Source organism: Fringilla coelebs (assembly GCF_963513975.1).
Source record: "Fringilla coelebs genome assembly, chromosome: 10".
In the NCBI taxonomy this organism is placed as follows: Eukaryota; Metazoa; Chordata; class Aves; order Passeriformes; family Fringillidae; genus Fringilla; species Fringilla coelebs.
In genome coordinates, this window is record NC_140036.1 from 6,819,897 (window position 1) to 6,843,242 (window position 23,346).

At 42.9% G+C, this 23,346-nt stretch overlaps 2 protein-coding genes across 4 annotated transcripts in view; one reads left to right on the plus strand and one right to left on the minus strand.

The window, feature by feature from the left end:
• Positions 1–17,118, plus strand: part of MYO7B (myosin VIIB) — a gene marked incomplete at both ends in the record, with an annotated part of 44,798 nt that extends 27,680 nt beyond the window's left edge. Inside the window, 20 exons of the mRNA XM_084212483.1 lie at positions 202–375; positions 779–1,006; positions 1,455–1,622; positions 2,210–2,327; positions 2,421–2,547; positions 3,255–3,424; positions 4,119–4,300; positions 5,075–5,202; positions 5,746–5,903; positions 6,368–6,530; positions 8,417–8,572; positions 11,053–11,158; positions 11,282–11,395; positions 12,275–12,362; positions 13,470–13,576; positions 14,017–14,202; positions 15,057–15,173; positions 15,816–15,899; positions 16,610–16,729; positions 17,035–17,118. Coding sequence (XP_084068609.1) covers positions 202–375; positions 779–1,006; positions 1,455–1,622; positions 2,210–2,327; positions 2,421–2,547; positions 3,255–3,424; positions 4,119–4,300; positions 5,075–5,202; positions 5,746–5,903; positions 6,368–6,530; positions 8,417–8,572; positions 11,053–11,158; positions 11,282–11,395; positions 12,275–12,362; positions 13,470–13,576; positions 14,017–14,202; positions 15,057–15,173; positions 15,816–15,899; positions 16,610–16,729; positions 17,035–17,118 — 2,778 coding nt within the window. The remainder of the gene's footprint in view (positions 1–201; positions 376–778; positions 1,007–1,454; positions 1,623–2,209; positions 2,328–2,420; positions 2,548–3,254; positions 3,425–4,118; positions 4,301–5,074; positions 5,203–5,745; positions 5,904–6,367; positions 6,531–8,416; positions 8,573–11,052; positions 11,159–11,281; positions 11,396–12,274; positions 12,363–13,469; positions 13,577–14,016; positions 14,203–15,056; positions 15,174–15,815; positions 15,900–16,609; positions 16,730–17,034) is intronic.
• Positions 17,119–18,600: 1,482 nt separating this feature from the next.
• Positions 18,601–23,346, minus strand: part of LIMS2 (LIM zinc finger domain containing 2) — a 29,239-nt gene continuing 24,493 nt past the window's right edge. For all 3 annotated transcript variants that reach the window (XM_084212698.1, XM_084212697.1, XM_084212699.1), the window contains exon 10: positions 18,601–22,788. In XM_084212698.1, coding sequence (XP_084068824.1) covers positions 22,641–22,788 — 148 coding nt within the window. In that variant the 3' untranslated portion in view covers positions 18,601–22,640. The remainder of the gene's footprint in view (positions 22,789–23,346) is intronic.

The window sequence follows — 23,346 nt, forward strand, 5'->3', positions numbered from 1 at the left end:
CAGTGCTGCTCCAGGGATGTAATTTATATTTACGACTCAGCATGCTTTGAAGAAACCGTGTGGGTGTTGGTGATTCACTTAAAGATTGCTGACTAGGTTGTACAGGGTGTGTAGCTCTTAGATCTAATAGCTTACTTCATTCTTCAGAAGAAAGTAATGTTTGTCCATAATTTTTTTCTCTCATTTAACTCTGACTTACAGGCAACAAAGCAGAAGAAACCCATTATGTTTAATGTCACCCTGATGAATGGCCAAAGCATCACTGTCCCTGCAGACTCTGCTTCCACTGCCAAAGAGATCTGTCAGTTCATAGCAGATAAAATCAAACTGAAGGATATCTTTGGGTTTTCACTCTACATTGCTGTGTTTGATAAGGTAAAGTGTAGAAAAATAGAATGAAAGATCCCTTCTCTTTCTGTGGAGTTGCTGCTGCCCACCAGCCTCACTGAGGATTCCTAAATTCTGGAACACCCTCAACCCAGTCCTGCACTGAAACCAAATCAGCTCTGAATCCCAGCTGGACCTCAAGACCTGACAATACTATTCTGCCTTTTTATTAGCTCATCCCTCAGCAATTCTTGCTGCAGCCCTGTAAGGTTTCCTTTGCCACATAGCTGACAAGTAAAAATACATCCGCTTACCACATACAACTTGCATACTCATCTGCTTACCTTTCTGGAGTTTTTCTGGCAGTCAGGAGACCAGGAGCTTTGTGTTAATGTTCCTTTGGGGAGACCCAGAGCAGGCTGGCAGTAAAGGCAGTGTCCCTGTGTGGCAGGTCTGGTCGCTGGGCGGGGGCCGGGAGCACGTGCTGGACGCCATCTCGCAGTGCGAGCAGCTGGTGAAGGAGCGCGGCACGCACGAGCGCCACGCGCCCTGGCGCCTCTACTTCCGCAAGGAGATCTTCACCCCCTGGCACAGCTCCCGCGAGGATCCCGTCAGCACTGACCTCATCTACCACCAGGTCATCCGGGGCGTTCGCTTTGGGGAGTACCGCTGTGACAAGGTGGGTCCCTGACTGATCCTCCTAAAGAGACAGAACTGTATTAGTGCTCCTCATATGAAAAAGCAGGAATATGAACTGAGTTTGAAGAGGATGTGAACAACCCTTCCTTTCTTAATGAACAAGCCCTGTCCAGGTGATTGGGTCAGCTGTCACACTGACAGTTCTAATTAATACTTTCTCCTCCCCGGCAACTTCCAGTTCACGTGGGAGCTTGGAGGCGTGTCCAAAGGGCCAGCAGACTGGGTCATACTTTAAAATATCTTTGCTAATAATCTCTCTGATATTATGATTGTGTGAAGTTTATCCCTCCTCATGCTGGGTGACTGCTAAGAATTATCCAGACAAAAATTGAGAAAACCCCATTACCTAAATGGTTCAAAGTTTGAAAGAGGCTATTTAGCCTTTCTGACATCCTTCTAGGCCTCTTTTAATGGATTAATTGTTTCAGGAGGAAGATTTGGTGGAGATAGGTGCAAAATATTGTTATATCCAATTTGGAGATACCATCCACAATGAACTTGTGCAGAAGGTGCTCCATGACTGTATTCCAGTAAAACAGCTGAAGTCCAAACCCCTGGAAAAGTGGGTGAGCCTTGTAACCTATGCACATGCTAAGGTAAGAGGTCTGTCAGGCACTGCTGGGTAACCACTCTTGAGCACCAGCTTCTGCTTCTTTCACCATTTTTATTTATTAATAGTCTGTAAGGGAAGAAGGAAAACCAGTTCAGTTTGTAGATCCCAAATAGCTCAATAGGTCTGGGGGAGCAGAAAACCTTTCCACTCACACTTCCATATGAAGAGCAAGGGGGAAGAATGAAAAAGTATATTTAAGTCTCTGAATAGAGTAGCTTTTAAGGCTCTATTTGCCATCTGACAACCAAGTCAGGATGGGCATGGCATGAAGTATTGGTTTTGATCTGGAAATGGATTATCTGAATTATTTCCATGGCATCCAAGGTGCGTTAGACTTTGGATAGGTCAGTGGGGATTTGAGGGAAATTTGGAATCCAGATGCCTGTGGGCACTGTTAGATGCATGTGGGTCCCTGGAGACCATTCCTGATTCACTTTCTCCAAGCTCCCTTAACACCAGTAACAGCAGAGGATTGTTGGGATCTCTGGGATCAGGCTTGTTCTTTATTGTCTGCAGATCATGCAAAGCAGATTTTACTGAGAAAACCTTGGGTGTGTTTTCTTCCTGCAGGCCCCATACACACAGGACCATCTCTCCTCTCAGACTGTGAAGGAGCAACTTGTAGATTTTGCTCGCTTTCAGTGGCCTTTGCTTTTTTCCAGATTCTTTGAAGTCACTAAGTTTTCAGGTAATACCTGGAGCCTGGGAGTAGAGGACAGATATAAGACCAATAGGAGAAGACTTGTATAGCATTGATAAAGATTTTTTTCTGTATTTTCAGGACCCAGCTTACCTAAGAACCACTTCATTATTGCTATAAATTGGAAAGGCATCTGCTTCTTGGATGAGTCAGAAAAGCGGCTCCTTGAGCTGACCTTCCCAGAGATAACTGGCATCCACACCAACAGGTGAGAGCCCCAGAAAGACAAGATGGCATCTCTTCCATACTCAGAAAGGGTGTACCTTCTCTGCCACCTCCTTAGGTGATTTGATCTGTGCCTGGAAAGGTGGTTTAGCCTAGGTCTGGGAAACAGAAAAGGAAAACTGAGCAGCCTGTAAAGAAAATACTGAAAGGACTGGATCCTTCCAGCTGGTGTATCCTGTTCAGTCAGTAAGGAAGCACAGGCAGGCATTAAGACAAGAATGGCCCAAATAAGTGACACAGTGAAGCCATTGTTGGTTTTGCATGCTGGGAGTTCACGTCTTTCTCGGGTGTCACGGACCAGAAGAGGATCCCTGAGAAAAGCTGCTAACTACTGCTTGCTCATGGCACACATCCTTGCATCAGGTCAGTCAGAGAAAAGGGTCTTATATACACAAAAAAGCCCCCTGTGAAGACTGCCAGAGATTTAATTAGCTGTTGAGTTACTCCAAAAGAAGGGTGTTCTTCTGTCTACATGGAAGCACCTTTGTACAAAACATGGTGGAGTCCAGAGCCAAGCTGAGCCACTTTAGTCCTTCACCCCTACCAGGTTATGGGAAGGCAAATTAGGAACTACCAATATTCACTGTAAGGGAGTTATCTGCAAGGAGATGTGGGTGCCTTGGCTGTGTTTACAAATGGGTCTGTAAGTTTTTCAGATGCTCTGGTAACAAATTGTTCAATAATACCTAGGGCAGTGAAGTCATTTGGACAGAGCTGCACTCTCATCACACTTCGTGCTGAGGAGTTTGTTCTGACATCTGTAAACAGCGTTGTCATTGCTGAACTGGTCGTGATGTTCCTGGAAGGACTGAAGAAAAGATCACAATTTGCTGTGGCAATGCATGAGAAAAAATCCCAGGGTAAGTCTCATAACTATTCTACAGGGTGTGGAAGAAATCATGAGAGAATCCACAGCACTTGTTTGAAGGTGCTCAAAGAGGAGAGGGAGAACTTATGGAGAGTCCCTTTGCTCCTGGGGGGATGCATCAGCACAGCAATGCCAAGCATAAGGCAATGGGATTCAGTACCTTTCAGTACCCTTCCTCCTTCTCCTTCTTTATGTATTTTATTTAGATAGTATAGTGTCCAGGAACTGAGTTTGGTTATAGTAGAAGTTGGATCTGGGCTCTCTGGAAATACTTTGCAGAAGAATTTCACAGAAGCAGTAAACTGGAATTTCCTGTGGAATAGAGGTGGCTCAAACAGACATGCATGTTTAAAATGTAAACATTAACTTCAACTCCTTACAACTACTGAATCCTTTCCATGCTTTGCTGCCAGTCTGGACACAAAGTCAGCATTCATGTGAATCAAACTGAGTTCTGCCATTGCCCTCAGTGGATCAAAGTCAGGATGTCAGAGGAAACAGAAGTGATTTCTCTGGTGTTACTAGAAAGTGTTAATGGAAAATTAGCCATATTTACACTAATCACTTTCTACTGCTAACTGATTTCAGGCCTTCAAAATACAATTTCCTTGTCTTTCACATTGCAACCCCTTTACATTTTCTCAGACTGTCAAGCCTGAACAGTACCCCCTTATTCTGTTTTCCAGAAGATCCTGGCATCCTGTCCTTCAAGAAGGGAGACTTGCTAATCTTCACTGAAGACAAAAGGCTTGATGCAGACTCTGGCTGGATCTGTGCCCAGAATGAAAGGACAGGCAAAACAGGGAATGTATTTTTGGAAGACATCTACATCATTCCTTCCCTCACAAAACCCTCTAGTCAAGTGTTGGTAAGGAAAGCTAAGCACTCCATGTGAAAAGACTGGAAGATAAAAACGTTAATATGGTTGAATTTATAACTGGAAGATAATTGTCCCTCCAAAGTCAGACAAGTTCTATACCTCCCATTGAAACAAAGCATTTAATTCTGTCCTGTCTGAAAACAAAACTAAGCCTAGCCCAGATTCTAAGGAGAAGACTGCAGCTGCACAAAGGCAATGGCTTTAAAAACACCCAAAATCCACTCTATCACCATGGGAGATTTCAGTGCCTGGAACTGGTAGCAATTAAGGGGTATGAGTGTGCAGTTGAATTTTCCTGCATTCACTCTGGGCTTGAGAGGCAATCACATAATGCCTCAAGAGAGCCTCTAAGTCCATCAGGTTACTTAAAGAGAATATGGTCTTTGAGGGAGCCAAGGTTTCTCATTAGTACCTCTGCTAATAATTTTGTCTTCAATTGTGAGGATTCATTATATTGGACTTAGTGCTAACAGATAAAAAGCAGAAAAACTGGTGGCAAAACACACTAGAGCAAGTTTATTGTAAAACACATGCTGTGCTTTGGATACCCACATGCGTTTTAATGTCCACTACTGTTACCTCTGTGTAAATTGGTTCTTTGAGTTAGCTGTTCCCAGCTCATCCTTGAGTCTCTGGAGATGCTGCTTTTGAGGCAGGAGGTCTCAGGCAGCACACAGGGCTACCTGCACATTTATGCTGAGTAATCCCTGACAGTGCATGCAGAGACCTGTCTCCATGTGACATCTGTGTGTATTATTCCAGAGTTTGTTGATGATGTCTCCAGACCAGAGGAGGACAGCTTCACAGAACTCCTTCATGGAGGAGCCTGATGAAGAGGATATCAAGGTGAAGCCTTACACCCTGGAGGAGTTCTCCTACGAACACTTCAGGTGAAGCTCTCTGTGTAGAGTACACCCTAGAAAAGGTCTCGTTGATCAGTAATCCTTAAAGCCTATTATGTAATGGCATCTCCCACTTCTGATTGTTGTTTCCTCTTTTTGTTCCCTGTAATTGTGACATTGGATAGAGAGATCCTGTCCCCATGGCTATTGTATCTTAAGTCTGCAGAAATGCAAAGGGGAGGACTGACTGGGCTGACTTCTTCCAGCAGGCTCTATTCTTACCTCTCATCCTTTCTTCAGCACTTACCAGCTAGTGAGGATATACAACATATATCCCTCTCAGAGAGAAAAGAAACTAAGGGGAAAATTAGTTTTCTAAAAACCCCTTTGTTTTCTGCAAGCCTCCTGCCTTCTGGATATACAGGAAACTACATTTCCCTGCTCTTGTTGGCCTACAGAATCAAAGGAGATCTGAGATCACTGTCTTGTGAAAGAACAGGTCTAGAGATACAACTTTATAATAATGACCTCCTTTGTTCATAGCAATACTGATCCAGTAATTTTGTATTGCTTGCACTTGTCTTTGTTCAGGACTCCTGAGAAGGAATCCATCAGCAAAGCTGTTCTCCAGAAATCCCGTGGGCACAGTCAACTGTGGGCACATTCCAAGGAGCCTTTGAAACAGCCATTGCTGAAGAGAGCATGCACAGACCCTGATCTTCGGGATTTGGCCTGTCAGGCCTTCATTGATATCCTTTCTCTCCTCTCTTTGGGATCTGAGAACACTGACAGGGAAGGAAGATTTAGCCAGGTCCACTAAATTATCTCTACTGAGATACCTCAGCCACCTTACAGGGGATTCATTCACATAAAGATGGAGCGGATCAAATCTGTTTCCCTTGTCTAAAGGGAAATGTTCCAATTTCCTCCCAGTACTCCAAAGCTACTGATGGCTCACTAAACAAATAACCTGGCTTTAGGAGTGAGAGAGATTTACTGCATATGCCCAGAGAATGCAGCCACTAGCACAGTACAAATCACAGCCAAGCAGCAGCTGCTGCAAAGGGAAAGAGGGTAAGGGACAGACAGGGAACATGCTCCAGACCTTCCTCCCAGTATTAGCCACTTAGACATCAACAAAGTCACTAATATGTTAGGATCCAGATGAAATTTCCCATCTGCCTTCCAAAATTTCTGCTTTTCTCCTTAACAGCACATTCACCCATCATGAAATTCATGGGAGACTACCCTTCAAAACAGGCACACTCCTCTGTGGAAGTCACTGACCAGATATTTGTGCCAGCTATCCAGGAGGAGGTCCTGCGAGATGAGATTTACTGTCAGATTATGAAACAACTGACTGAGAACAGAAACAGGTATTTACCTGGGTGCAAACACCCTGCTCCTGCAGAGCCAGGCCTCAAGTGCAGGGGGCATCAGGAACCCTTGCTGCATTTGTGATGCAGTGGGGCCAGGTGAAGGATAAACAAGTGTTGGAGTAACAGCTTCCCTTCTCCCTTTTGCCAGGCAGCGCTTACCTTTGTGGAGTGCTCAGGACCACTCCCTGGCAGGGAGAGGCCAGAGAGCACCATCAATCATCTCCCCTGAGCTGCTGCTTTGCTCCCAGTCAGCATTCTGTGCTCATCTCCTTGTGGTGTGAGGCAGGCAAGGTGTCACTGAGGCTCACCTGCTCCTGAAGCAGTCTGTAGGGGAAACATGACACTGCATAGTCCTTGCATCCCTTCAGTGACTGCCCTGGCAACTCTCCATTTAAATTTCACAACAGAAGCATTCCCCTCTCAAAAAAACAGAGTTCACACTGGATTTTTACCACCAGTGAATAAATACTTTTGAGAAGTTATATTAGGTTACAAAACTGCCTTGCAGAACAGATTGGTTACAGAGGCACCTGCTCATAAAGGTTTCTGAAACAGGCTGGTGTTTTCTTCCCCACTCACAAAATGATAATTGGATCTACTTCCAGAAAAACTGAATTGCAAAAAGCAGCTTAAGATAATATTAATTATTAACAAAATTGTTTGTCCATTTCTGGATGCCTTCTGTTTATTTTCTTTCTTCTGTTCCAGAAGCATTACATGTAGGGGAACTTTCATCATGTGTCAGTGTTGAATGGTAAATTCCCTTGCAGGCAGTGAATCTTACAGGCTATTTAATGCATAGTCTGTAACCATGGTGCCAGTGCCATGCCTGACGTATTCTACCAATGTGAGCGGGATCACTGATGTGGAAAAAACAATGCTTGAAAGGTGGCTATTTGCATATACTTTCATTAGAACAGCTAGAGCAACAAATCTTTCATCCTTCCCAGGCTGCTGTGTTGTGGACCATGTCCTGCTCTCACACAGACACAAACACCACTCTATAGAGTATAAATGGGATTAAAATAGTCTGCCATCATCTGCAAAATTAGAACAGTAAATGGGAATAAAGAAGCCAGAACCTCTTTATTCAGTGAAGTCTGATGCCCTTTCAGAGCCAGACATGCTGACTTTCCCAACCAAAACACTTCACACCAGTGAGCATTTCAGAGCAATCTCTGGACACAGCTGAAGTGTGCTGTGGCTGGCACACTGCTCCTGGCTTTGAGGCAGAATGACTGACTGACCACCTCAAGGCTACAGAGCCCTTCTTAATGGTGAGGGCAAGGTGCCAGAAGAGCTTCAACTGGCAGATTTCACAGATGCAGAGGCTGGAAGAACTGGATTTCCACCTGTAAAATAGTACCAGCTTGATCTGGAACATTTAAGAACTGCATATACCTCACAACATAATGCTATCAGCATGTTCATTTTTCAGAACAGGAGTACATGTAAGGGGAAGCCAGTGCATGCAAAGTGTTCATGCCCTGAGCAAAGCTGGCCAGTGCAGAGGACAGCTGAATACATCCACTTAGAAACCAGGATCTGAATACATATGAGCTTGAACACCAAATCAGCAGTGGCTTTCCAAGAGGATGGCATCAGGGTCATGGCTGCTAAGATGTCTGCTAAACTGGAATCTATATTTATCCATGAGGTTTGCATCTGTCATGAGTATTTCTTATGCAGGACTTGTCATTATCTTCACATGCAGGCTGTGGTTGCTGCACAGCAAATGAATGTCAGAGCCTGGGTGAAGGCTCAGCTGATTTGCAGCTCTGCACAATGGATCCACGATGGGAGTGCATTTCTCTTCCCTGTAGCTGGTGTGTGGTCAGAGAATTATATGTGGCTGTAGCAGAACTGTTGGTTTGTGTTCCCAGGTACAGTGAGACCAAGGGCTGGCAGCTCCTCTGGCTCTGCACTGGCCTCTTCCCACCCAGCAAGTCACTGCTCAAACACGCCCAGAAGTTCATAGAGACACGCCAGAAAGAAACACTGGCCCCGGGCTGCCGTCGGAGGATTCAGACAGTAATGAGGTAAATAATCTGGCCTATAACCAGCTCAAAGTGTTCAAATGGCAATAATCAGGTCCCAGAAACACACAGGCTAAAACAGTGCAACTGTCACTTCCCTTTTCCTCTTTACATCTTGGTTTTTAAAGTGATCATTATTTTTAACTTTCTTTATGGACTTTGAACCATTGAAGAGAGGTCTAGGTCACAGTTTCACTTTTTTCTTTCAGAGTTAGTAGCATTTTAAAAAGTTCATCACCACACATAATCACTTGCCTCCCAGAGCTGGGTATTTAAAACATCCTAAAGGGCATGCAGCTTGGAATGATGCCACTGATGATATCCTGACTTTTCTTTGGTGAGGCAGCATGTCCTTGTTGAAAGGATCAATACAATCAATTCCTATTCTTTAAAAAAACCCAAAAGAACAAAGCCCTGACTCTTACCTGGCTGCTCACAGCAAGGCACTCCTCCATCCACTTGGCATTATCCCAGGCTGAAGCAACAAGATCCCCAAACCCCAGTGCTTCCTGAGCTTCTGTATGAGTTGTCGTTCTAAGGGACATTACAAAACCAGACAGAGAGGAAGGGCTAACGGGATTTCAGGAAGGATCACTGAACTGTAAGGGAAAGGTTTCCCTAGATTCCTCCAAGCACTGGAAAAACCCAGCTTGCCCCTCTGAGAACAAAGGTTTGGCATCAGGGTTGACTGCAGCCTTCCCCCTTTTGATGGTGCTGTGATTTACCACTTGGCTGCCACAGACCTCAGCAGTAAAGAATCTGCCCAGTGATTTCTCCTTCCAGCTCCTGCATCTTCCCCTTTCCCTCAGGCTGGGCCACATGTTTGGTCTCTGAGCCCCACAGGTCAGGCTCTAGGGGAACACTAACACAGTGGATATCCCCCTTGCAGTTGATGGGGTTTGGCACTGCTGGTGAAAAGTCACCACACATTGAACTCACTTTTGAAGTGTCTGAAAAATGCATGGCAAGGAATGCTATTCATTGTTTATTTCTATGGAGAAGACTTAAAAATTCCTGCCTCCCTATATCATGTGCTATTCTTGCTCTAAGCCCTGTTGAGCTGTACAGAGCTTCTTTAGAGAAAGCAAATAGGGAGGGGAAAGCAGAATGGGCTGCTTGGAAGGAAGATTTTATTTGCTAAACTGCCCCAGATCTGAAGCCTGGGGGATGGGAAGGGGAACAAAGACAAATCTTATCTTCTAAGAGCAGTTCTTTTCCCAAGATTAAACTTGCATCTCTGCTTAGGACAGAATAGAATAAACTATTTCAATTGGAAGGGATCTTTAGTGATCATCTAGTCCAAATTCTCCCTGTAACCTGGCTCTCTTTGGAAAGGGTAGAGCAGGCAGGTCAAAGGATTGACCTAAATACACACAGGGGAACCCAACTGAGCCCTTGGGTACACATCTTTTCTGCCATAAACCACTTCACAGCGTCACCCCCAGAATCCTGGCCAGGGAACCACGCTGATGGGTGTTAAGCAGATCTCACCGTGGCAGTGAATTCCTAGCTCAGGCTGCAAGGAGAGGTCGGTAGCCCTGTGCCTCTGCAGCCAAACTGCTGCAACTCCCTGAGCTCCCAGGGCCTCCCTCTGATGCCAGGTCAAGAACAGGTGACTGAGTAGGGCAGGTCCCCACTTCGTACAGTGCCTGCACAGTACAAAGCACATGCTGTTCAGCTTGGTCACAGTCAAGTTTTCCTTTTCCAAATGGAAATGATGCTTTATTGAATGGAAAAAAAAATAGTTTTCAAATCCACACAATTAAAGACTAACCTCCTCCTGAGAGACCGACCCCATGTGAGAGGCCCATAAGCTATGGTGTTCAAAATACCTGAACAGCCTGCTCTGTGCCACTGAGGACAGGAACTTCCCAGCCCCAGGAGGTAATTTGCTAGATTTGTTCTCACTTTAACTATGTCAAGATTCTGGCATGACTGAAACTTCAGGGCCAGTTCTGGCTGTAAAAGGCAGCTCTGAGCTATAATTTCAAAGAACTTGGTTTGTACAGCTTAAGCACCTCCTAACTCAGTGATTGCACTTCAGCTCTTGTATAAAATGCTTTCAAGCAGCCCTCCAGACTTTTTGGTACTTGGGCTCCAAGTAATTTTGTATCCAAATACACATCTTTTTGCTGATGCAGGAATTAAATAAAATGTATTTCTCCTTGTAGCTGCTATTTTCACGTGTCAGTAAGGAAAAATGCTGCTGAATCCATAGAAGAGGCAATGGTGCTGGCTAGGAAGGTGCCTTATTCATGCAACATCCTTGCAGAGCAGAACAGACTTTCACCCTACATGCTAATTAGACCCTCAGTTTCTTGCTCTTAATACACTGAATTTGGACTGGGTGGAGGTCCATTTGAGCAGGCCCCATCACAGAGTACTGGCATTTTGGAGGGTGTGTGTGGTTTGGCTGGAATACTGCTGTTCATTTCCTCAATAATTAAACTGATGTCTCTTATGATGGTGGTGACATTTTCCAGGAGTGGCTGCAGGAAGTGGGCACCTCATCCTGTGGAGGTTGAGGCGATCTTACAGAACAACACTAAGATCTCACACAAGATTTGCTTCCCCAACGAAACAGAACTGGTGAGCACTCCCAGCCTTGACCATTATTCCAGCCATGATGTGCTCATCCAGGAGCAGAGGTGAAGACATTCAGTATTCTTATTTTACTCTCCTCTGTCTAACAAGAGTCTTGTTATCTCATAGACATTTGATGTGGGAACAAACACCAAAATCCAGACTCTGTGTCAGAACATCGCTTCCAAATTGCAGCTGCACTCCTGGGAAGGTTTCAGCCTCTTTGTGAAGATTGCAGACAAGGTAACTCCTCCTTTTCTCTGGCAGGGTAGCCAGGCTGCCCCTCCTCTCTTAATACGTATTTATTACCAGATAATGTGTATTTATTTACCAGGCCACCTAAACAACCATACAAAGCCAAGGACCAGAGCAAATTATTACTGCTTCTGTCTTACTGAGGGGATACAACCTAAACTTGAACTTTTAGCAGTTGACAATTATTTTCAGTCTCGTGTAGGAGCTGGATAAAGATGCAGAGCTTCTATCATTCTGCCAGTAGCCAGGTGGCACTAAAAGCAGAGATGTAGGCCTTCCAGCAGCTGCTAAGATGGTTGCATACTGCTGGATTCAACCCTTTTTCACCCAGACTTTGCCCAGATATGCTGCACATGTACAGTGTCCACTAGGACTAGGGAAAACAGGGGCAACCAGCAGCAATTAATCACTCTCTGGTTTGTTGGGAGCCTGCCTTGCCTGAGCTGAAGCTTGGGCTGGCTGTCTCACTGAGAGGTCCCTTCTCTCTGAATCTCTGATTAAGACAGCACTGAGCCCTAGCACAGGGAGGTTCTGGTGTGTTGCCTTCCTGAAAAGAGAAACCCAGTATGTAACAACACGTTACAAAGGGAAGAAGACTGGGAATAAGGTAGGCGTCTTCAGCTTGACTTCAATAAGCAACCTGGAAAGCAAAAAGCAACAGAAGATGCAATAAAGATCCCCGTATGAAATATAAGTCAATTGGGCCTTTCTCCTCCTATTTTTCTACTTCTTTCCCGCTATAATTCTGCCCTCTCACTGTAGACAGGGAAAGATAAGTTAGCCTGATACCTGGGTATGTGGCACAGGCAGTATTTTATATGATGTGCTAACTCCTCCTTTCTCTCCTTCATTGCTTGGCATCTGCAGGTGATCAGTCAGAATGAAGCAGACTACTTCTTTGACTCACTAAGGCAGGTGACAGACTGGAACAGAAGGAACAGGCCAGGAAAAGATGGTAAGGAGAATGCCAGCATGACAAGAAGTTCCATGAGATGCTGTGTTAAACTGGAAAGCAGCTGATCCATCCAGTAGGAATCACTCCATCTTGGGAAGTGTTTAGCAGAGTCTTGTGTAATTTTTGTTTGTACATACATGGTTAATGTCTGCACCAGCAGCAAGATCCAGTGATCTGATGCAGCCAAGCACTGGCTATCAAAAACACCAGAACGTTTCTGGGGAGGGATCTCTCCAGAAATTTGAAATTGATACAGAATATTGGTTTTGACCTGTTGTTGTCCAAAACACACAGTTGGATATATGCAAGTTACTTGGGTTGATCCTCAAATACCATCCTCAAATACTAATAATCAGCCAACACTAACAAACAGGTTCTTTACAGAGTGTCACTCACATTCCTTGAGTTGTTAGAAAATTTTTAACCAGGTTATTACCTGCTGATACCCAAACACATTATGTTGTCAAGGAACCACTTGTTAGAATAAAACAATGTAATAATAATAACAGCAGCAATTCCTTGCACTTACCATCCCCACCTCCCACCCCCCCCCCACCCCCCCCCCCCCAATGGATAATATACATTTTGAAACCAGTATCAAACTCAAACTCAATTTGTCCTCACCTTTGCATATTTCAGGACAGCTGAGGTTGAACTCCCTGAAGCTCTGTCTATGTATCTAAGACCTTCTAACTTCTCTTCCCTCAGCTGATGTAGCTGCTAGGAGCTCTGAAAATCAGTTTAAAGATGTGGGTGCAGTAAATCACAATTCATTTGTAGTACAGCCATCAGAAATTGTACTCACATCTGTGTAAGAGAATTTGGGTGTACTGCACACCTGCAGGCAGCTGTCATGAGCACCAGTAACAAACACTCAATGGTAGTCCCTCAGCTTCTCCTCCATCTGATCATTGTATGAGCAGTTTCCAGGAACTGAAAAGTGATAATTTATTTTGTCATCTAAAATGGCTTTTTGTGTTGTTTTGCTATAATTTTGTTTGTTATTATTAAAACCATAATTACTTTTCTGAAGAAATTCACAAGCCTTTTAAAAACTGTAGGACTATCAGTGACACAGAGAACACTAAAAAGATCTGATCTCCTTAGGGGCTGCTCTGTCTGTGGCCTATGAGGTGTACTTCATGAGAAAGCTGTGGCTGAATGTCACTCCTGGCAAGGATCTGAAAGCTGATACCATTTTCCATTACCACCAGGTAAGCAGCTCCCTAAAGAAGAGTTATCTTGTGATACCTTAATTTCTTGTGAGATTAAGTCTGTAGGATATATTACTGTCTCCTTCTTGAAAGCCTGCATTATAGAGCCTCCAGAGGAATATCTCCTCCAGAGGGGGGGGCACAGCTAAGTCTCAGAACAGATTTATTTCTCCCAGTGTTCCCACCTGAGCTGTACTGAACATGTTGAGTACAGCTTCTTTATCTCACTATAGTGTGGAAATGCTCATCTTGCTCCATTAATCAGAGAATCACAGAAAAGTTTCAGGTGGGCTCTTTAAAGATCATCCAGAGAACCTTCAGAAGGAGCTAAAAGTTCTGGGGATGTCCTTGGACCGTGTTTGGCAAGACTTGTGTCCTGACCTCACAAATTTAGAATGTTTAAGTCTATTCTGTCTGGATTCAGAGCTGGTCTCTTCCAGGAGCTGCCAAAGTACCTCAGAGGCTACCACAAGTGCTCCAAGGATGAAGCTGTGCAGCTGGCGGGGCTGATTTATAAAGCGCGCTTCAACAACGACCGCACCCAGCTGGCAGCCATCCCCAAAATCCTGAAGGAGCTGGTGCCAGACAATCTGCTCCGAGCAGTGGCACCAGATGAATGGAAGAAGGTAAAAACATCAGCTTTCATTAGTCATATTGCAGTTACAGAGCTTTAGTAGAGAAAACACACTGAGCCACACTACATTTTTGATCTGATGGTCTTTGAAAGTACTCTGGAGGGATGGTATTGGATATTGCTGGAACTGCCAGCAGGATAGCAAGAGGATTTACCTCTTACAATCCAGATTTTACATACTCTACCAAAATTCTGAGACATATCTGCAGGCCTGGATAGCTTATCTGAAGTGTGCATCTTTCTTGGAGATACTAATCTATTCCTAGCACCCAGAAAAAGAGTTAGAGATAGGAGAGCCAGTGATGGGACTCAGAAGTTGAGGATATTGGACAGAAATAGAAAATTAAGATGTCTTATAAGTATTCTTTGGCAGCAAATCAAGCTCTTTGCACCATGTCCACGCTACTTACAGCAAAAGGCTCTTTTATCCACAAAAAGGGCAAGGAGGTTTCAGCAGGTACTTACCATTTTGTCTGCTAAGGAAAACACAGGACATTCTTTCAAATATGAAGGTAAAATTCACCCTCTATTTTTCAGCCAAAGATGTAATTTTTGTCTGTGGGTGTTGAACACAGGCTGAGTTTTATCTCACGTTGCCCCTCTGCCCTGAAGTCCATTTCCTCAGGCTGCTGGGCTTCCTTTACTCAGCAGAGGAATAAGGAACACAAGAGGGTTCTAGCTTCACCTTGCCCCATGGCATAGCAGCTGTCTTCATTTTCAGTTTTCTACTGCTGTGGCAAAAAGCCTGATTGTGGTGATGAGCTGATGCTGTCTTTAGTGCTAAGGCTAGGGATTGGAAACCTGCCTGTCTCCAACTCAGCTGGCTTTGTATCCTCTTCTAAACAGAGCATTATTGCAGCATATACTAAACATGAAGGAAAAACTGTGGATGAGGCCAAGATTGCTTTCTTGAAAATGATACACCGGTGGCCAACGTTTGGATCAGCCTTTTTTGAGGTGAAGGTAGGTTTGAAGGCCTGTCTGAGTGGATTTGGTAGTAGATCAGTACCAAGGGATGCAGACTGACTATAATTCCATGTCTGAAAGTAGAAATACATTATAAAGCTGAATTCCTGTAATCTATAGAGGAAAACTCAGTTTCTTCTCAATTGGGAGGCAGATTCTTTATCCATTCTAAACTATGCTTGTTATTTACTGGCCATGTTGTTGCACTAGTTATAATACCTCTACTACAATTGTGTAGTAGCTGTAGGGGGCTAAATTGTCCTGTCATTGCTCTCCACAAGAAAATGCTGCTAAATCTCTCTTTGGTGACTCTTCCCTCAGAACAGAATGGTACTAATCCTCTCATTTGAGAGTGGCTATCACCCAAGAATAATTTCCCATGTGTTACCTTTAATTTCTCCTCACTAGGCTCTTAAATGGTTTGCAATCAATAATTAAACCTGTTATCAGACAGCATAGTAAATACTGGACCTGATTCTGCTGTCATGTAGCATTTGCTCAAGTCATAAATATATAGCCAAATGTTTCAGTGTTCATTTGGGAAAGAGAACAAGAAGCACTGGACACTCTTAAAGGTCACTAGGCCCCTGAGATAATATTTCAATTTTCTGCTTACCTTGCTGTGTTACTTATTTACAGCAAGCCTCGGAGCCCAATTTCCCAGAGATTGTACTGATTGCAATCAACAAGCAAGGAGTCTCAGTGATACATCAGAAGACAAAGGTAACAGCTGCTTCTCACAGGTCCATCTAAGGAAGGATTGAACAGACTCTGCTAATATAGGGACAGTGACAGGACTTTGCCCAGGAATGGCAGGAGACGATAGAGGTTCACTATTCAATTTTTTTCTGTGTGAAACTCAAGAAAATGTTACTGCTTCAAATCACTTCTTTGCAGTTTCTACTCTGGAAAGGAACAGGATAGAGCATCTCTGAAAAAAAGACATGGGAATCATGGTAGGCCTGGCAAGGTGGTAAGATCAGGAAGATGAATGGGCAGTGCAGCCAGGAACCTGCTTCAGAAAAATGCTTGCAGGAAGCCCCAGCTGTCTAACAGATCACTCTGAATAGCCATGTTTAGCTGCAGTCTAACCCCAACAGTCTGGTCTTACCAAGGTCTCAGGAAAAGGGAGTATCACTATTTGCTTTCAATAACCAAACAAATTAGAAGACAAGTTTGGATTATTATAAACCTAATGGCAGTATGCTAAGGCAAAAATCAATATATAATCAAAGGAAGTCTCATTAGTGTGATTAAGATTTACCTGTTTGGTAAAAATAAAATATACCACTAACCTGGATTCAAGAACTACCTTGATCCACTATTTTTATAAATGAAGTGGGAAAGAATTCTCTGGCTCTACAGGTTTTCTTATGTAACAGCATGTTTTCATTTGAGAAATGTTCTATAGATCACTTTGTTTCCCCTTACAGGATATTTTAGTAGTCTACCCCTTCAATAAGATCTCCAACTGGAGCAGTGGGAGCACGTATTTTCACATGACCATAGGGAACCTGGTACGAGGAAACCGGCTCTTATGTGAGACATCTCTGGTAAGAAGAGTTTTGTCAACCAAAACACAACAAAATCCTAATTTTTCCTTTCCAACCCAGATTGCTACAAAAGATGGTGTGAAAACAGATAAATACCAGTGCAGCATTATACCAAAATAATTGTACCATATATATGATAATTATACCAATTATACCATAAATAACTAAAACAGTGACAGATATTGAAAGAAAATATGTCCATGTAAGGAAGAACCTGAGAAGATGATAAACAGGGGAGGAAATGATAGTTATTTTTGTTTCTGGAGCTCCCTGAGAGATTTAAGACTTTTTTTCTTTCCTGACAGGGTTACAAAATGGATGACCTGTTAACATCCTACGTACGCCTGCTCATGAATGCTGTAAACAAGCAAAAGAACATCCCAGCCTGAGAGTGGAAATAGAGCCCATGACCTGTACTCGTGCCAAACGACCTGTAACTTCATATCCCAGAAGAAATGCCATTTAAAAAATATTAATCTTGTTGATCGATCTTCTGATCACGCACTGAATGAACTGAGTGGCTGAAATATTAGCGCAAGAGAAACTTAAGTGAGAATGTGCTTTCAAATATCTTTAACACTTCTGTCTTAGATGTAGTATGAAAATTCCATTCAGATACTGGATTTAGAGAAAGTTTGGATGGACTTTAATGCTCTGTGGGAGTGTGGAATCCCTGTGAGGGCCCCTTCTAATAGCCTGGATCTCCTATATTCAAAGCCAGACACACATGAAGAGCTGTCTTCCTTTTGGAAAGAAAATGCCCCTTGTTGTACATGCTCTTACCAAATGTACAAACTCCAAGAGTCTTAGGAAACAAAGGTAATTTTTTTCCACCATTTCCCCACTCTTAGAGTTGGCAACTCTAAGAGTGGAGAAATGCCCTTTAGTAGTACATAACTGGACAGTTTGAAAGGTAAGATGTTGTCCCCTGACTTACCACAGCCTTGCTTAAATTAAATAGTCTTCTTTCTTCCATATGTTATAATGCTCTTGTAAACTAACAACCATTTTCTACTGTACAATTTCTAGTAAGCTCTGAAATGAGTCTGGGGTTTGGGTCCATCATGTTTAGTTGCTCCTATTTCAAGATATAGATGAGCTATTCAGTGCAAATCAGAACTGAAGAACTCAGTCTAACAGAGGTCTGTTGAAAAGAGACTTTTCTGCTCCACAAGAATGTTCTGTTTGGAGTTATGCAGACATTCCCTCACGAGACAAGAATAATAGCTTTCATTTGTCCCGATCTTTTCTGCTTCCTGGTTAGCAGACAGCTTGAGTGGTAAAATTTGATTCAGCACTTGTTCATAAGAGCTTTGTAGAAACACAGCTTTGGTGCCACAGGAACCAGAGTGTGCTCTCAGTGTGTAAAGCAGATAGAGACTGTGGTGGGAGCAAGCTTAGCTGCTTCCCCCTCAGGTCAAGTACTCGTCTCTCACTCCCAGTGAAACATGAACATGTCTTAAAGCATTTACACCAAGTTCCTTGAGACACAATCTGGCAGTGCTGGAAAAGCACCTCTGCCTGATCTCTCAACTTTGCCAATGGATGCACAATGGTTGTCTTGTTCCCTCAGACATGTGTGTGCAAAATTCAAATGCTGGTGGGAGTTTTGTATATGGGTGGCAGGGAAGAGCTCCACTCTCTTTGTGCATCTAAATGAGTGCCACATCTGTCAGAATAGTTGATCTTTTTGCAAGCAGTTAGAGGCTCCTGCTGTAATGTCCATTGCTGGCAATGGAAATGCTGGAGTCTAATATCCCAGAGTGGTTTTGTCACCCAGTGTCTGATCTAACTAACTAGCTATTAAGCGAGTAATGTTCAACACTTCACCTGTACAAAAAAGAAATCTTGCAGCCAAACTGTATTGTTTCTGGTTTTTAAATAAAAGACTGCAGAAAATCAACAACAATGTCTTTTTTTAACCAAATCAGTGTTTGCTCCAGATCCATGTAACCTAAATCAACCAAATATCCACTACATCCTGTAAATTATCATAGTATCCCATCTGCTCATTACCTACACAACACAATTTGTACAACACAGCCACTAAAAGGATGATACCCCATTCTGCACATGCTCATCAACCAACACATCACCACAGAAGCAGCACGGGTCCAAAACATGAATTCACCACAGCAGTGCCTCAGGTTTCAGCACTCTCAGAATGGGTAACAGGCTCTGGCTAAGCACTGAAAATATGGCATTAACTGTACACTAAAGAATTTTTCTTCGTTTTTCTTTTTTGTGTAAAGATTTAAAATGTATTACAGTTAACTTTAATACAAGAACATACAAAGGCACAGTATTACAGCATTTCAATCTACAATCATGTGCTTTGGTTAGACAGCTCAAACAATGTGTGATAAAGTGAGAGCTCTACATGGTGCAGAACCCATCAAGGCCTGAACCAAGGCAGGGAGCTGCTAATTCTTTTCTCAGTCTACTACCCTCAGCACTTAACAGTGCTTTACAAGCTAGCATAACCATATTTATATTACATGCTTGCCTGCAATCTATTCCTTCCCCATCCAATCACTTCTGCAAAGTGTCAGTCATATCATCTAATACCAGCCATGCCACATCAGGAATTCTCTCTACAAAAGGCTGATCAGTGTTTGCACAACTGCTGTAAAAACACCAGGACACAAATCTAGAAAGAGGATTAGTGCCACAAAGAAACACTGCAAGTGATTAGCATACCCATAAAAACAAGCTTCACATACCATGCTTTCTAAAAGCAAAGCCATTTTCAAGTGTACTCAGTGAGTGTTAGTGATTTTAATTAGGTATAAATATGAATTAGGTATAAATATAAATGTATAGAATGAGACATCTTCTATTAAGTGTAGATTTCTGAGCCAAGCTCAACCTTCATATAAATCTCTACTCTCCAGTGGTGTGATGCTTAGGAAGAATTTGGCCAGCAGGTCTATTTACAGCAATGGAAAAAAGCATGCATCTTATTTCTCACTGACACCTTAACTAAATTAAAAAGAAAACAAAACCCAACCTGTCAGCCTACCAAGGCACTAAGGAGAACTTGTGAGTTTGCACTATTTTCTACTTGGTTTTAAAAAAGCAGACTGACAGAAGTAGAGGAAGATGCATTTTTTTAAGCCATTTAGTTATTTCTCCTACTCCTTCAACTCCATTCTCACAGAAAAGGTGTGTTGGTAATATAAACTACTGTAACTCTGCACATTGCAGGCTATGGGCACCAGAAGTATAAGAAAAATACTTATGAAAAATTAACAATATAAGAGAATATTGCTCTCCACTAGTATAGAGATCAGGGATTACAATTATTTTGTTCACCAATTAATTTTGCTAAACATCCTGAAGATGAGGACATATTCCAAACCCTAGAGAACTGAACAGCTTATCAAAGAGAATGATATCAAGGCTCCTTAGAACTCTGAAACTTTCTAGGTCTGCCAAATCTCTAACACGAGACAAGGTGAAAGCACACATTAAAATTCACTGGCAGCACAGAAGTAATGCCATTCACATACATGCATCTTCCATTGCTGAATGTGAGTGGCTGCTGAAAAGAACATTCCCTATTGGTTGCTAGTTACTTAGTCCTCCCATATTTACCAGAAATGTGTGACTGTGTGTTCCCCCACCAATTCCCAGGAGGCTGGGAATACACAGCTGCTCAGATTCAGCATTAGACAGGGCCTGTGACTGAGATGACAGGAACAGACTGGAATGCTTTATGCTGAGAAGAATCTGCATAACATACTGAGCTGCACCTAGGTCAGAATTCAAGTGTTTTATGCTGTGACAAAATGCCAAACAACAGGTTTGATTGTAAATGGGGGTCTTTGCAGGGCCACACTACTGCACCAAAAGACATGCTGTTCTTTGTGCCCTTAGCTAAAAGACCATTTTAAGGCCAGTGAGAGAACAATGAATAGCCACGTGTTCTCCTAAAGCACTGACACAAGCAACTACTGTTACTGGAATCTACAGTGCAAATTGATCAGGAGAAGATGAAAGAGTTTATTGCTAAAATTAGGCCTACCCCTTGTTAGAGTGGATACAGCATAACCCAGTTAAAAGGTTATGGTAACTTACAGCAACAAAAAGCAAAGCAGCTGAGGGAAACTGAGTTAGCAAAGGCAGTGAAGCTCTAAGAGATGGTCTCACGTGTGGGATTCTGATCAGTTATCCAGGATTTCCTACCACTGCTTTGGTAGCACTGGTGCAGTTCCATGGGTATTGATCCAGCAAGCATGGTGACACAATAATTCTAAGGCAGACTATTGCCCCAATCCAACTGCTGCTCACACACACAAGAAGTGGGGAAGCTTTAACTTCTTGCTACCTAATTCACCTGTGGCTGCAGGGTGTTGTCTAGGCCCAACTGCCATGTTCATTTGACCAACTAGACCAGTCACTTTTTGGAATATTTAAATCATGCAAAGGACAGTAGTCCTCCAGTCCCACAACTGTTCATGGAAAGGGATTTTCAGGCTGCTCAGCTTAGTCCAGCACAAGGAAGTATGGGGGTCACTTCTGGGGGACTCAAAAGCTTACTGGGCTCATACATCGTGCAGGTGGGCTCAGGAACAGCACTGCTGATGGCTCACCTCTAAAGAAGTACTGAGAATATCCAAAACCAGTAAATTTCGCAGCACCTTGGGTTGTGGTAGCAGAGACAGTAGGACCAGTGAAACCTCACTGGTGACAGGCCAAATTTCAGAGTTGGGCTATATCCTTGAGATGTTAGCATCATGTTTGAGATCCTCTCCTTAAGTAAACTCGGGTCTCAAAAAGAAAGATGAATGGGGCTCTTATTTGGGTAAAAATTTTAAGAAAAATGGTTTTTTTTTCTGCATAACACATTTGCTACAAACTGTAAACATTAGAAACACCTTGATGTAATTGGACTTTCTGAAGCATGACCAACAAGCATATACTTGGCTGGCAAATAAAGTGAGAATGGGAAAACTGAAGTGCTTAAATTGGTACCATATTATTTATTCCATTTCCTTATGCAGAAGAGTAACCAATGCTCCAGCCACACTGCCTCAATAAATATCAGCTATGCCAATGGACAGGACACGCTTTGTGTTGCCCAGCAGAAGTTCTACCAGTCATGTAGTAGTAAAAACCAGAGAAAATTAGTGTCAGTTCTAATAAAATGTTTCATTTCCCATAGCCACCTTCTCCTTAAGGAGAGCCCAACTACTCTGAAGAGACTCACATGGCCTTGACAGCTGAAATCTCCTTAGTACTGAGCACAGAAGCAGCAAAGGAAACTTCTTAGCTGCCTTAACACGTAGCAGGCAGTGCAGATGCCATAGCTACTGGTTCCTGGGCTTGCCCAGTAAACCTACATATCAGAAGGACTGGGATATGGGATAGGGCACCCATATATTCTCTGTAGGAATCTGGAGAAAGACCAGAATTTTTCACATGTAGTAAAGAATCACAACTTTCAGACTATTTGCCTATATATTAAAAAACCTAAAAATTGCTTCACCCAGAGTAAGAAGAAAAATTCTGATACTCTGACTGAGAAAGAGCAAATCTGACGTTTCTTTCTACATTTAACCACTTTTTCCATATTCCTTAGACTAGAGGAGTGGAAAGAGTAGTAGGGTTCAACTGAGGAAGGAAAGACTGTGTAGAGCTCCACAAAGGCAAAATGCAATGTTAGTAGCAAATTAATAATCAGCATGTGCACTGCTCAAGCAGAACTCATACTCCCCTTCCTGACAGTGTTAATAGAGAATTGCTTGGGAAAAGGGACAGTCTAGATGCAAGAGACATCACCAGAAGCAGGGGAAGGTACTGCTTATCTTTGGTTCCACTTCTGAGAAATTGCTTCTGTAATCAACAGCTGCAGTGAGCAGCAGCTTGTGTTAAGAGTGCAGTCAGGAGACTGACAGACCTGTTGGCTTTAAGCAGAATTTAAATCTAAAGCTTTAGGATGGATCTTCTTGGATGCCAGCTCTGACAACTTCTTCAGACGTTTCTTCAGCTCCAGAGGGAATTTCTCATAGCATTTCTTGCACACAGGCTTCATGTCAAACTCCACAAATTTATTCCTTTAACACAAAGAACAGTTATTAAAATGGTATTTGCAAACTATATGCTTCACTAATTAAAATATCCATGCATCTACATCAGTGTTGTTGCAAGCATTCTATTCCATTTATAAAACAACTCATTTCCTCATCTGGTGACGCAAGTGTAGAGACTAGGTTCTTGTCAGTTAACTGAGGTCTTTAGTATTGCTAGGGAAATAAGGAGTGAGATTTTGCTATACATTTACATGTAGCAGTCTAGAATAATAATTTTGTTACTGTAGAATACAAGTGTCACTTCAGAGGTCCCCTTTGGGATGAATTAGAGCTCCTTCATACGGCCAGTGAAGCCAACCCAGCTACCAGAGTAGGATAAGGGTTTGAACCTGAGAAAGTCCTACATTTTTCCTGGCTTTTTTTCTGCCCCTCTTCTAGATATTTGAGGTAAATAGCACAGTATTTTATTTCAAAATAATCTATGCAATAGCAAATACTGTTATTGAGGGGAATAACCACAGTTAAGGAGACATGGAGGCTGCAGGTTATTCAGGACAGGGAGTTCCTCAAAGTTTAGAGCCT